The following is a 14,679-nucleotide window of genomic DNA, read 5'->3' on the forward strand; positions in this document are numbered from 1 at the left end:
ACAAACTTAAATAATCACTGCAAGTCACTTGATAAATTTCTGTAGGTAGGTATGTACGTATACCTACCTGTACAGATAGACCCTATTTTTTAATTAATATTAAAATTATTTTTGTTCATAAAAATCAATTTTTAGGTAAAACATAAAGCATTGTATGCACCACGGGCATTGTTAGACTCTAATGCCCATCAGGCGGAAACCTACTATTTCCACCTTCCGGGCATTATCGTCCTTACAATGCCCTTGGTACATAAATAGCTATTTTAGATCTGAAATTTATTGATCTTCTGGTTTGTCCTATGTATTTTTTATAACAATCGTTGCAATTAATCTCATAGGTCCCGGACTTTTCATTGGTCTTTATTTTATCCTTTTGGATCTCTTAAAAGATTTCGTAACTTGGCCGAACTTTGATAGACCCTTCTTAGATCCAAGTCTTTGAAAAACCTCTCAAAGCCTCTCGTCAAGATAGGATAATATGGTACTGCATCGAAAGTTGATTTATTTTCATCTTTTTGAAACCTGGTAGAGTTTTTAACTTTATAAATTAACTTTTTTTCTTCTTCTAATCAGCTTATCAATAAACTTACTGTCATAATCACGGACCCTAGCAATTGTTTATATAGACGCTACTTTTTGTGTTTTTTGATATATAAAAGTTCTTATCTTTAGCTGTATGGATAGCGAAACGATGAAATTTGGCATGTTATCTCTCAACACATTGAGAATTATGGATCTGTAACAGTTTTTTTTTCCGGTACCCACAAAGGAAGCGGTACCATGTTAAATTCAAAAATTGCTAAAAAAAAATGGATAAAATTCCTTTTGTCCCCCATAACCCAAATTTAAAGCCTTTTAATGACTTGAAATTCTTAAAATTTTGAGGACTTAAGAGCCTTATGCTTTTTGGGCCAGATCCGTACACAGGGTGAGTAATTCTAAGCAAATAAAAGTGAGTAAAAAAATTCAAACTGTTTCAGAGGGTAAACTATAATTTAAATAAAAAAGTGGTTTGGCGAAAATGCTTAGTTCTATAGGACAAATGACATTTGCATTAAGCTTTTTTTTGAAAAAAATTTTTTCAACGAGTTCTGGCATTTTCAGTTTTTTGGAATTTTTCACGGTACTTATTTCGAGAAAAAAGTTTATATAAAGAAAAAGCTTCATTATTTCTCTTTCAAATGCCATATAAATAAAATTTTTGTGATTTATATAGGGCGAGAAATAATTAACTTTTCTCATTAAGGTCCAACCCAAAAATCATATTTTATTTAATAACTTTCTAGTGGCGTCACCTGGACCATTTATATTTTCAGGTATTAAATACTATTATGAGCCAATTATTTACGTGTAATTAGAATTTTTCCAACATTAATAGTTTTTGAGATATTTGATTTTTGTGTTTTATTTATTTGCGGCGTCCCTGTATATTATTACAAAATAAAATATTATCTATAAGATCCCAAATTTTGTTTTACAACACATACTAAAATTTCAGAATTCCAGCTTTATTGTAAGTACCGAAAAATTGCGTTTTTCTCAAACAAGTTCATGCTCAGTTCGTTTTTTTACGTTAAACGTCACCATAAGAGTGAAATAATCCAATATGGCCGCCAACACCAAGTATCTCGGCATGTTTTTCTTTTGGAAGGGTGTCATAGTTTCGTTAAATTTTCCATAAAAATTATCGTAAGCTGTCAATTAAAGGTACCGTATAATCAGAAAAACTCTGGGCTTTCCGAATATGTGCATATCAATTGGAGAAATTGTGTATTGCGGCCAGAAAAAGCAAGTTAAGTTGCAAGTTAACCCATTTAATACCAAGGATGGAAATAAGAAAAAAAATACAACTTTTTGCAAAAAGTATTTATTGATGTGAATAAAAGAACATATTTTTATAAAAAAAAAAAATATTTTTTTTGTTAATTTTAGGAAAAAAAAGGTGGTGCGTGAACGAACCACTGGGAACGAATAACAATTTTTTTTAACATTTGGCCTAACTATTTTAAATAATAAAGTTATATTTAAATACAAATATTTATAGAGAGCTGCAAAATACTTTTAGTTTTCAAAATTTGTTTGTGTACTTTAAAAAAAAAACAACTTTTATTACTGGTGAGTAAACGAACCACTGGTAGGTACAATTAAGTTATTTTTGGTGATATTTCACAAAGCAACCTGTATGCAAATGAACATTACACTTTGGACAGATATATATTGAATGACTATGACATATTCTACATCTACGACGCAGCTTCTGAGCATGAGAGACCTTAAGGTGGCCTTGGTTATCGAAGCGCAATTCATCGATATTAGCACCAACGTTCCTTACAACTCTATTAGCGTCTGTTTTTAGAAGACGTAGGGCTATATATGACTTGAAATCTACTTGTGATATTTCATTTTCATTTACCAAGTTGTATATCTTCCATGCATTTACTACCAAACTATCCAATGCATTGCAAAATATCGGCCACCACCATTTCTTTCCCAAAATTTGGGATCGGTAGTTTGCAATGTCATTGTCGTGTAGATCTACCCCACCCATAAACTTATTATATTGAGATATTGCATAAGGCTGTTGAATGTTTCTATTCGTTGTTTTTTATTATAACGCTTTACTCTGGTGAGCGGTTCTATATTATAAATATTACTTCCAACTGTAACAACTGAATTGTCTTTCCAACGAATAAAAGAAATTTTTGAATTAGCATCGTGAGAGGCATCAAATTCGCCCCGCTCAGTTTTTTCCATTTTTTTATTATCCAATAAAGGACAACGACTTGTTCGATTGTCACGGATGGTGCCTGTTGCAAAAAAACCATTTTGTTTTAAGTGACCAAAAAGTTTGAAAGACGAAAAAAAGTTGTCAAAAAAGATTTGATGATTTTGTGGTTTTTCTACTACAGACAGTAAGCTCATAACAACATCACCACCCAAACCTAGCTCTGAGTGTTTTTTATCTTGAGCTCCAGCATACGGAAGAGAATAAAAAAGGTATCCATTAGATGAACAAAGGCACCATAATTTGAACCCAAAACGCACTAGCTTTCCCTTTATAAACATTTTGCAAGGATGTCGGCTAAAATATGGCACCATTTGTTCATCTATTGAAAGATTGAAAGCAAAAATTCCAAACTGCAAATTTTTCTTATTGAGTAAATCTAAAAAAGGCCTAACTTTGAAAAATTTATCTTTCTTGTCCAATAAAGAATTATCTGATAAGTGCAAATGTTGCTTTATTTGTTGAAATCTATTCCTGCTCATGCATTTTTTTATTAGATCAATTCCTTTATCCTCATCCGTTGACCAATAATGTTGAATTCTAGGTAAAGAATGATATCCCGAAAATAAAAGAATGCCTATGAAATTTAAAAGTTCAGGTTTTGTTATTAAAAAATCATGGCGATTGTTATCATGAGCATACTTTACAGAAAAATTTAACAAAATTTCTACGACATCGTCATCAAAAAACAAATAAAACATCTCAAGGGGAGACTTTCCAAAAAGAAGGTTTTGTAGATTTTCCCTAAACTGAAATTCTGTAGATACAGGTTCATGGGTAAACGTTATCTGACCTTTTTTCGACTTCGGTAAAATGGCTTTTATACTTGCAGAAGCGAGAAACTTTCTTCTTTTTGAAGCCAATGTTTCTTCATCCGAGAGATCCCACTCTTGTTCGTTTCTCATGCGTTTGCCCTCATTTTCAGTATCATTCTCATTCAACTCTGGCTGCTCTGAAACATGTAGCTCAAAAGTTCCAACTATGTCATTAGGCCTTTGACTATCTACCATGTTATTATCATCATCAATCTCCTCTTCGTCTGTCAATATATCAACATCAGGTGAAATATAAACAGCATCAATAGTGTCTAAAAGTAAAAATAATATTTTTTGCTGATGTAACAATAATCGAGCTATTATATTTTTATTATAGTAAATAAAATACCATTTTCCTGATTTTCCAAGCTCAGAACCACTTCAAGGCGTCTTCTAATTCACTTTGAGTTAAAAATTTTCGAAAAGACATTTTTTTAGCACAGTTATCACAAAAGATGTAAACTCTTACACACTATAACGAATAATGATGAAACACATTTTTCATTTAGATATTGAAATTGGTCTAGGTAGGCGAAATTTAATAGTTTATTACACCAATAAAACCATTGGTGCATTGATGAACCATTGAATACATTCCAAGAATTTTATAAAAACCCATTTTTAGTGGCAACCCATTTTTGGTATTTCCATAAGTACACATTATGTTTTTATTATAAACGATATAATATTCGTAAAACACACAATAATTATTTTGAAAATTCAATGAAAAGACAATTCGGGTGGCACAAAAACGCACTTTTTATTCATTTAAAAATAATGGGATTTATACACCGTGGATCGTATTGATCTATTTAAATTAAAATTAAGAATTTTGATATTAAGTGAGTTATAGGATATGGAAAAAAATTATAAAAATTATTTGAAAATATACAATTATGAATATTGGATTTGTTTAGGACACACTTCATTAATTTTAAAAATTATGGATTTTAGAGTCACCATCATCATAACGATTTTGCTATTGGTCCGATTGGATTGAAATTTGGTATTTGGGTTTTTTTTAGGATATAATTATTGATTTTAAACAAATTTTTAAAATATTGAATTTGAACCTTACGTGATAATCAAAACTGTTGGTTTGATTTGATTAAAAATTGGTATTTGGGATTTGGGGTGTATTTTGGATACAATTAATAATTTTTTTTAAATTTTTAAAATATGGAGTTTTAAGTTCACGTTAATATCAAAACTTTTTGCTATTTGTCCGATTTACTTGAAATTTGATACTTAGGGTTTGAATTTAAGATGCAATTAATAGATTTTCACAGATATTTGACATTTGAGTTATGGGTCACGTGACTACCATAACTTTTTTGCTATTGATCCTATTGGGTTGAAATTTGGTGTTTGGGGTCTATTTAGGATGCAAATATTAATTTTTCACAGACATTTGACATTTCAGTTCTAGGTCACGTGACTACCGTAACTTTTATGCTATTGATCCGATTGGGTTGAAATTTGGTGTTTGGGCTTTATTTAGGATAGAATTCATACATTTTGACAGAGATTTGACATATAACACACTATATTGACATAAAAGGCGACTATATAACACATGGTTCGTTGAAGCATGATACCCCAAAAACTGGTCCTTCCTGTGCATATAAACTTTGGCCTCCCCGACTAACCAACCAGACTTAAGTACACCTGATAATTGTTGGTTTTTCTTTATTAAATCTGTTAATACTTAGAGGAAATGAGACCAAACGATATACCCAGAAATGCATGCTAGCCATTTTATGTTGAAAACAATGCTTAGAGTCACTACCCGGGTGACCAAACTTTGTAATGAGAATATAACAAATATAAAACATAGAATCTTTTAAGCATTATATGTATGTTTCTGATGTGAGGATTGAGGAGACCTGCAATGTTCTATAGACTGCAAAATGTCCTATCTGTCGAGAGTACATTTTTCCTTATTAAAGAATACATACATTTACTATATGTTTCGGCAAAATATTATTTTTTAAATTTTATATATATGATAGATCTACAATAGATAAGGAGAACTTATCGATTTATTATATTTTAATAATTATTATTACTTTTTTTATTTATAAGGAGCATTTTCCTCGATTTATCGATTTATCGATGGAATTGTAATAGAATTTATACTACAATTCTTACGTGTTTATAGCATATCATGGTATATATAATATGATGTATTGTAAAATTTGACCCTGTACTAATATTATATGGATTTATCTAAAATAATATGACGGTAGATCCGATGGCTGCAGGTAGTAAGTAGATGACAAGAGCCGCTTCCTTATTTAAAGCAAATAGTCTTATACATAATATATAGAGGTAAAGTCCAGTTCAAAGATCTATTAGAATCTTTGATGTACCGCGAATAGTCCGTGTGCCGGTGTTGCTTGTATTGTCACATGGCATGCATGCTTAAATCACAAAATTTTATGTTGAGAGTCATAAAGTAATATTCTAAGCGATACTCAATCATTGCATTAAATAAATAAATATTTTAAATATTTTTTTTTAATTTATACATTTTATTCATAAAATTTGATTACAGACGCTCATGTACTATTTTGTTAGACGTCTGACTTCAGTCTCAGCCACTCAAGCGTGAAAAGTTACACAGGTTCGGCCTTAATAGTTATTTGTATTTAAAATTTTATTATTCTGAATTTTTGGGTTGGTTTTATAAAACTAGAAATTCAGGATAGGTGATAGCAAGATAATATTTAATTTAAAGATAAGATTTTAGTACGTAAAAACAGTTTAACCAAAAATGTTAATTCAATAAGTTTAGTTTTTAGCGCCACCAGGGGAGTGTTCATAATAAGTGATGAGAGAATAGGTGGTACAAATTACTTAGGCCCATTAAAGATTTACTTTTTGACACAAAAAGGGTAAAATGTTTTGGTTTGTCTTCAAATTTTATGTTTCCTTTTTTTTGGTATTGAGATTTATTTTTATTCGGTGTAACGGGGATTTTGTCTGCCACTTTGAATGTCCTTTATTATTGTTTTTTTTTAATTTATACATATTATGGTATATTATTATAATAACTTTCTCATGAAAACCCCATCTCTATATTTAGTACCAACATATTTTGATAAAAAATAATTATGTAGTCAGAAAAGTGGAAGTATATTTTTTTAAATAAACTTTTACATTAAAAACCATTTAGCTGTCTATATCTTATGCGTGTAAAAGACACAAGTTTTACTTATAAAAAAACACACACTTTGCATTCTGAATGTAATATTTATTAGATTGTTTGCCTCATATTTAATTATTGTGCATAATAGGAGAGATTAGATGAAAATTAACAAAAATAAATGCTGATACTAAAAACTAAAAATCTTATACAAAACACTACATTTTAAGTATACTGGATCCTAAAATTATAGTGAGGATTACTACTTACTATTTACACTCATTAGAATCTGGCCCAAAGAGTTAATACAATTTTCTAAACTCTGTTTTTTTTGCCTCTTTTCTTTAGCAGTTCGGAGTTCCTTCCATTAAGGAAGGAAACGTTTCTCTGTTGCCGCTATGGATTCCAACTTCATCTCGCACTGAAGCATATGTATACTAAAATAGATTTAAAAATTATAAACGAGTAAGAGAAATAATTTTTTAAATTTAATTAATAATAAATTTACAATATTTTTTTTTTAAATAACTACAACTCAGATGTAAAATATCCTTTTTTCTTGTAGTGACTTACGAAAGAAGTAGTCTTGCCTCTCTGGGACAAAACAAGTGTGGCAGTAACTGTAAAAAAAAAATTAAACTGGTTTTATAGTGTCTCTGTAAAACTTAAGAAATTATAATTATTTTAAGAAATTATGGACAAAAAACTGTAAAAACCTAAATTTTAAACTTGTTTTCTTAAGAAAAACAGTATTTTTCTTACCATAGCAAAAATGGGTTTTTTTTCCCAGAGAATGGAGATAGAAGCAGTCTTTATTGTGTCGCTGAAGGACAACAGGGCAGTAAGCTAAAAAAAAACAAAACTTTAAACTTGTTAATAAAAATATAGTTTTCTTACTATGGCAAAAAGGGACTTTTTCCCAGGGAATGCAGGAAGAAGCAGTCCTTAATGTGTCGCTGAAGGACAACAGGGGCAGTAAGCTGTAAAAAATAAAATTTTAAACTTGTTTAATTAATAAAAATATGATTTTCTTACTATGGCAAAAAAAGGACTTTTTCCCAGAAAATGCAGGAAGAAGTAGTCTTTATTATGTCGCTGAAGGACAACAGGGCAGTAAGCTGAAAAACCTAAACTTTAAACTATAATCAATAAAAATGTGTTTTTCTTACTATGGCAAAAAGGGACTTTTCCCCAGTGAATAAAAATCATAAATGTATGATACCATGTTTCATCTAAATAATATATCTTTCCTCCTCCCAAAATTCTTCAATTTTCTTCAAATATATGTTCCTCTGCTACCTCAACACTAGAAAATGAAGTATCAGAACTAGGTGAGTCTAAGTCATTGTCCAGATCACTCTTATTGTTTTCATCACAAATATTATTGTCTTTCTTGTGCACCCACGGTCTCCATAAGCCCGCAGGCTTATGGCCCGAGGAAAGTGTTTGTTCCTCTTCATTTGCAAAATTTTCCTACCTATTTTCCCAGGGTCGAAACCTTTTAAGGCCTTTAGGTATAATACCAAAATAAATCCATAAACACAAATAACAAAAAGAAACACACTTCCTCACAGTAAAATCTGCAAAAAATTTAAACGAATAAAGGCCAAATTCTAAATTCTCCACTTTCATACTTCACATGTAAAAAGCAAAGCCGGCAAGACCCATCAAATAATAATCTCACATGACCCATCTCCCAATTATTAAAGGTGATAGGCCCATCCTTAAGGATCTCTTTAAAAACACGACAAAAGTAATACAAAAAACAGCCCAAAAATTTATCTGGCTACGACCCCGTAATCCTCAAAATCAGTGGGATAGAGAGAGATACACAATCACTTGCTAAAAGTAGGAATCGCCAGAACAGGTGTTTTATCTTTGTTTAAGAGACTGGCTAAAAAGAGGTGAGAAGTCTGTGAGTGCTGGGAGTATTTAAAATGTTTTGTAAGATGCTTGGATTTTAGTCCGCGGTCAATTTTTTGATATAATTTTCTTTCTAAAAATGGACATTTTCGAAAGAAACATAAAAAATAGCGTAAAACATAGGGTTTTACGTATATTTAAAATGATTTCATAGATAACTTTTGCCATTTAAACATGTATATCCTGCGACAATAAATACAACATAGGCGCACGGATTATTTAGTGCGGCATCATCAAAGATTCTAATAGATCTCTTGCACTTTATATGTTATTTTTGTATACTGTACTAACTGTATTCGTGTATAATGTCCTATACGCAATTATATGCTATATTAAAAAAAAACTCCCTGCATAACTATCCTTTTTCAATATTTTCTTTATAAATGATTCTTTGTATATAGACTTTATTATTTGATTCTTAATGGACTCGGTATACAGGAATGATAGTTGATAAGTTTCTTATCAAAATATAACAAAAAAAATATATTAAAAAATTAATAGACATCAAATGGCATATTGTCTTTTAAAGCCAGGGATCTTATATAAAAGAAAAAATCTAATTTCAGATTCCTTTCACCTATCTACCTTAGTTAAATGCCTTGGTTTTCTCTTAAACTGCTTTGGAATTGAAGGATCTAGTAAAGTTATATAGCTTGAAATACTTTCTACTTGTGATTTATTTAAGCATATATTTTTAAGCCGTTTTATACAAAAATGTAATAATTTTTTACATAGTTAGTTTTTCTTGTTAGGGGTATAAAGAGGAGTTCTTGTATCAGTTGGCAGTTCTGTATGGCCATGCTTAATCAGAATCCTTAAAATTGATTTAACGTCAATTCTTATACAGCTGCTTGCAGGAATCAATAACCCACTAATCACGAAATAACTAACGCACCCAGTAAATTATCCTAAACCGAAATCTGTGATTTTTTATTAAAACCTGTTACGCTTATTATTTTTTATTGTAACCGAAAAGAGATGTAATAATTAAATGGGTCAAGCAACACACCTGTCTGGATTTGATGTATTTAAAAAAGGCATCATTAGACAAACTTTTAAATTATTAGATTGCTTAGGCTCTAGAATAACTCTATGAACGGAACATGAATTTGCATTGTGTAAATAAGGTATATATAGATCAACTCGCAAAAACTACTTTTGATGTGACTCTTTCCTTTTGCCTTTTAGAAAATTGAATAAAAAGAGTTGGGATGATGATAAGGTTTATACAGACATATTTAAAGTCGCGCGGATGAATTAATTTTTATTACCTCATTATTTTGACTAAAATTAAACGTTAGCTACCTCGTTGTGAGAAATCAAAACTATATAAAAAGTAAATGTAGATATTTCCAAAATAATATATTATCTATATTAGTGATGTAATATGTACACATAGTTGTGATATAACAGTGCTCTTTGATTCATCTCCCTATGTTTTGTCAACAACCTATGTTGTTGTGACCAGTCACCTGGGTAGTTATGTATCTAGAAATAATTGTTTTTTTTCTATAAATATAAAATTCCAACTAATTATTATTTTTGAGTATAAGAATGAAGTTGGTTATTTGTGTCTTATTCAAAGGTAAATTAATATAAAATTATAGATGGGAAACAGTTATTGAGTTGTTCTAAAAAATTATCAATATTGCATTTGCTTTTGTCAAACCCGGCAAATAAATCATTAACATATCTTAACCAAACTCGTGGAATGTATTTTTTGCATTTAACTCAAAACAGTTGATGAAGAGCCCTACTAGGACGAGAGAGAGGCAACCCATGGCTGTAGCTTTCAGTAGCTCGTAGTTTGAGTTGTTATATTGAAAAAATATTTTGTGGCTTGCAAAGATTTGTTAATTTAATTATTTCTTGGATATTATCGAAACCATTACTTTCCACAAGTTCAATCAGATATTCCAAAGTTTCTGGTGCATAGGAATGCTTGGGAATAATATACATCGAAAGAAACAAGAATTTTATATTCACTTAGAATTAAATTATTGACTTTTGAAATAAACTGTTAGCTGTTCTTGACTGAAAAACTTTCATAAGGTCATTTTAATGTCTCAAATTGCTCAGATTTGTTCGGCCATGCTTCATTGCATTTTCCGCTTTATTAGTTACATCTTTAGTACATAGGGCCACTTGTGTTGTAATCTTGTCTGTAAGATGCTAATGTATAACATCGTTAGCGAAACACGTGCGAAATTAAAATAAATAGTTTTGATTAGTGGTAGAACTGACTCGTAATTTAATTTTCATACAAGATTTCAGTCAAATCTTTATGATTAATTTAATTGTTCATAATATATGGCCATAATATCACGTCAGTCTTACTGCATCGGGTTTGGAGCTCTTGGTGCGGATAACTTTATTATTGATTATTAGATTAATAACATTCTACTATAAAGGAATAATTAAAAACCCACGATGATCTGAACCTATAATATAATAATTAATTATTATAATTATATATATGGGTCATGCTTGTCAAAACCAAAACATTTTACTTTTTTTTTCATAATACATACATGTATCTTTTTACATATATTTTTATAGTATTAGATAGAGTAATATGTCGTTTAATAATTTTGATATGTTTACCAGCTTCCAAATAACAATTTCATACAAAAACAGAAAATTTTAATTTTTGGACTTAACGGAGTGGAGGTTCGATGTAACGGAGTAGAGAATTAAGGTAACGGAGGTGAGAAGGATGGTAACGGAGGAAACTGTGAAAGAAAATACACAATTTTTTATGTATGTTATAAATGTATTAAAACAAAACAAACTTTATTTTTCATGAACACAAGATTCAGTTCGTTTTTTGAAGGTGGTAGACAATGGTACAGTGAAAACATCTTATCGGACTTGCATTGTCTTATTTATTTAATGTAACACGACGTTTCGGTTGGTAAGTATCTCCAACCGTTATCAAGTGTAAACTGACAGCAAACTACTATTCTATAGGCTTATATACTAGATGTGTGCAGCGATGTGGAAAGGAAAGTTATCCGTGAAAAGAGTTGGGGGGAGGACACGCCTCTCTCTAGATCCTACACTGTCCTGAGAGTAGAGGCTTCCAGATGTTGGGTATATCGATGCTTGGCTGGCTGAAGATCCTCTGATTCTGTGAAATGAAAGCTGCCTCTACGAACTTCCTCTTCCGCCAGTCCTGTCCTTGTGCAGAATCTTGGCTTCTGACCAATGGATATTGTGTCCATTATGCCACGCATGCTCTTCTATTCCGGATTTGGAAACCTCTCCTCTTTGGGTCCAGCTGCGATGTTCCTTCGCTCTGATTTCTAGGGGGCGCTTCGTTTCACCTATGTATGAGTCACCGCACTCACATGGGATCCGGTAGACGCAATTTTTGGTATCCAACAGGCCATCTGGTTTGGTCTTTGATACCACGCTTCTGATAGTGGTGCTAGATCTAAAGGCAGTTCTAATATTGTACTTGCTGGCAATGCGTCGGATTTGTTCCGATGTACCCCTAATGTAAGGTATGGGTAGAAGTCTGGTTGTCGTGGTGGCCTCGTCTCTGATTTGATTTGGACGCGTCCTTTGACCTACGAAAACAAGGTTGAGGAAGTTTTGAACAAAGGCGAATATAGGCTACTATCTAAGGATCCGACGACAACCATAGAAGGTCGAATTTACAGAGCACTTAAAAAGTACTCCTCAACATTGTCGGATGCGGTACGCTTTAGGCTGACACCACATTATAGCAAACCTCCACACCTATACGGACTACCCAAGATTCATAAGGAGCAAATGCCTCTGTGGCCCATCACGAGCTCTAGAAATTCGCCGACATCAGAACTCTTGAAATTCCTTTTGGAGATCATTAGACCGATCCAGGGAAATGCAGCGTCTTTCGTGCGAAACTCTTCCCACTTTGTAGACCTTCTTGGAGGGATCGAAGTCGAGACCAATGACAGATTGGTGAGTTTTGATGTCGAAAGTCTCTACACCAATGCACCCATAGGAGAGTCTCTTAACATCATCCGAGACAAACTAAGCAAGGATGCAGCTTTCTCAACTCGGACCACACTGCCTCTGGACGGGGTGATGGAACTTTTGGAGATCTGTCTTCGTAATTCTTATTTTCAGGTCAAGGATAGATTCTACGCCCAAGACGAAGGACTTCCGATGGGTTCATCCCTTTCCCCAGTAATAGCAAACATCTTCATGGAATGGTTCGAGGAACATGCAATAGATGCCTCCCATTGCAAACCCAAGCTCTGGCTTCGATATGTGGACGACACCTTCATCATCTGGGACAAAGAGGAAAAAGCACTTCAGGAGTTTCTGCTTCACCTCAACAACTTCAGACCAACAATCAAGTTCACGATGGAGACAGAGAAGGACTCAGCTCTACCTTTCCTAAATGTCCTCGTTAAAAAGGTCGGTGGAAATCTACGAACTTCAGCTTATAGAAAACCAACACACACGGGCCAGTATCTTCACTATGAGTCCAACCATCCTGCAACCACCAAAGTAGGCATCATAAGATCCCTCTACAATAGAGCTCGAACCATCTGTAGAAGCGACGAGGATCTCAAGACTGAAGTGGATACCATCTACAAAGACCTACAACAAAATGGATATCCAAAGAAGCTAATAAGTAGGACCATCCAAAGGACGCGTCCAAATCAGAGACGAGGCCACCACGACAACCAGACTTCTACCCATACCTTACATTAGGGGTACATCGGAACAAATCCGACGCATTGCCAGCAAGTACAATATTAGAATTGCCTTTAGATCTAGCATCACTATCAGAAGCGTGGTATCAAAGACCAAACCAGATGGCCTGTTGGATACCAAAAATTGCGTCTACTGAATCCCATGTGAGTGCGGTGACTCATACATAGGTGAAACGAAGCGCCCCCTAGAAGTCAGAGCGAAGGAACATCGCAGCTGGACCCAAAGAGGAGAGGTTTCCAAATCCGGAATAGCAGAGCACGCGTGGCATAATAGACACAATATCCATTGGTCAGAAGCCAAGATTCTGCACAAGGAACAGCACTGGCGGAAGAGGAAGTTCGTAGAGGCAGCTTTCATTTCACAGAATCAGGGGATCTTCAGCCAGCCAAGCGTCGATATACCCAACATCTGGAAGCCTCTACTCTCAGGACAGTGTAGGATCTAGAGAGAGGCGTGTCCTCCCCCCAACTCTTTTCACGGATGACTTTCCTTTCCACATCGCTGCACACATCTAGTATATAAGCCTATAGAATAGTAGTTTGCTGTCAGTTTACACTTGATAACGGTTGGAGATACTTACCAACCTAAACGTCGTGTTACATTAAATAAATAAGACAATGCAAGTCCGACAAGAAGTTTTAAAATTCAGTTCCTAAAGAAAATGTTAAGAACAAACATTTTAAAAAATTAATGGAAATTAAGCCCTCTATAACTTAATATAAATTATTAAAACCTTTTATAATATCATTTTCAAAAGAGTAAGTATCTTTAAATTCATTAATATTCCACTTAGTTAAAATTTTCATAATGTCATTTTTATCGATTGTAGAAATGTCAGGTTTATCATGAAATTCAAAAAGATTATTACCGACTTTTTTCATAAACGAGACTGTGTATTCGTTATCTTGATCCACTGAAATTATTTTACCGACATAATGCCTAATAATTTTTTTTCCACAAAGTTTCACCACAACAAAAGAGTCTTGCCTAATGAGTTCTACAAGCATTCTATTTTTATAATACTGTTGCAGAGGAATATCTTCATCGCTTGAACCATCGTGGTCTTCTTTTGCTGCAGGAACTTCCTTATCAGAAGATGGGTAGATGTCTTCATATCTTAGCCGATCTCTGCCTGTTCCTAAAAATTAAAGTCATAAATAATATGACTTAATTTTAATATGATTATCATGTCCTTACCATCGCTAGATGAAAGCAGAATTTGACCAAGATTGTAGTGTGAGCAGGTTTCGTCTGGGCTACATATCAAGCAGGACAGGAATCTCACAGAGATGACG

At 32.8% G+C, this 14,679-nt stretch overlaps 2 protein-coding genes across 2 annotated transcripts in view; one reads left to right on the forward strand and one right to left on the reverse strand.

The window, feature by feature from the left end:
- LOC126750100 (uncharacterized) overlaps positions 1-14,679 on the forward strand; it is a 91,036-nt gene that overhangs the window by 33,343 nt on the left and 43,014 nt on the right. The window lies entirely within an intron of this gene.
- Positions 1,989-4,130, reverse strand: LOC126733624 (piggyBac transposable element-derived protein 3-like). Its single transcript, XM_050437013.1, has 2 exons — positions 3,950-4,130; positions 1,989-3,872 (listed from the first exon to the last, which is right to left on the reverse strand). The coding sequence occupies exon 2, from the start codon at positions 3,793-3,795 to the stop codon at positions 2,536-2,538; it is 1,260 nt and encodes a 419-aa protein (XP_050292970.1). The 5' UTR covers positions 3,796-3,872; positions 3,950-4,130; the 3' UTR covers positions 1,989-2,535.

The sequence above is a fragment of the Anthonomus grandis genome, chromosome 2 (assembly GCF_022605725.1).
Source record: "Anthonomus grandis grandis chromosome 2, icAntGran1.3, whole genome shotgun sequence".
Taxonomy (NCBI): domain Eukaryota; kingdom Metazoa; phylum Arthropoda; class Insecta; order Coleoptera; family Curculionidae; genus Anthonomus; species Anthonomus grandis.

Excerpts from the sequence above, each read along its gene's own strand:
- LOC126733624 (XM_050437013.1), bottom strand. The coding sequence starts at position 3,795 with ATGGTAGATAGTCAAAGGCCTAATGACATAGTTGGAACTTTTGAGCTA.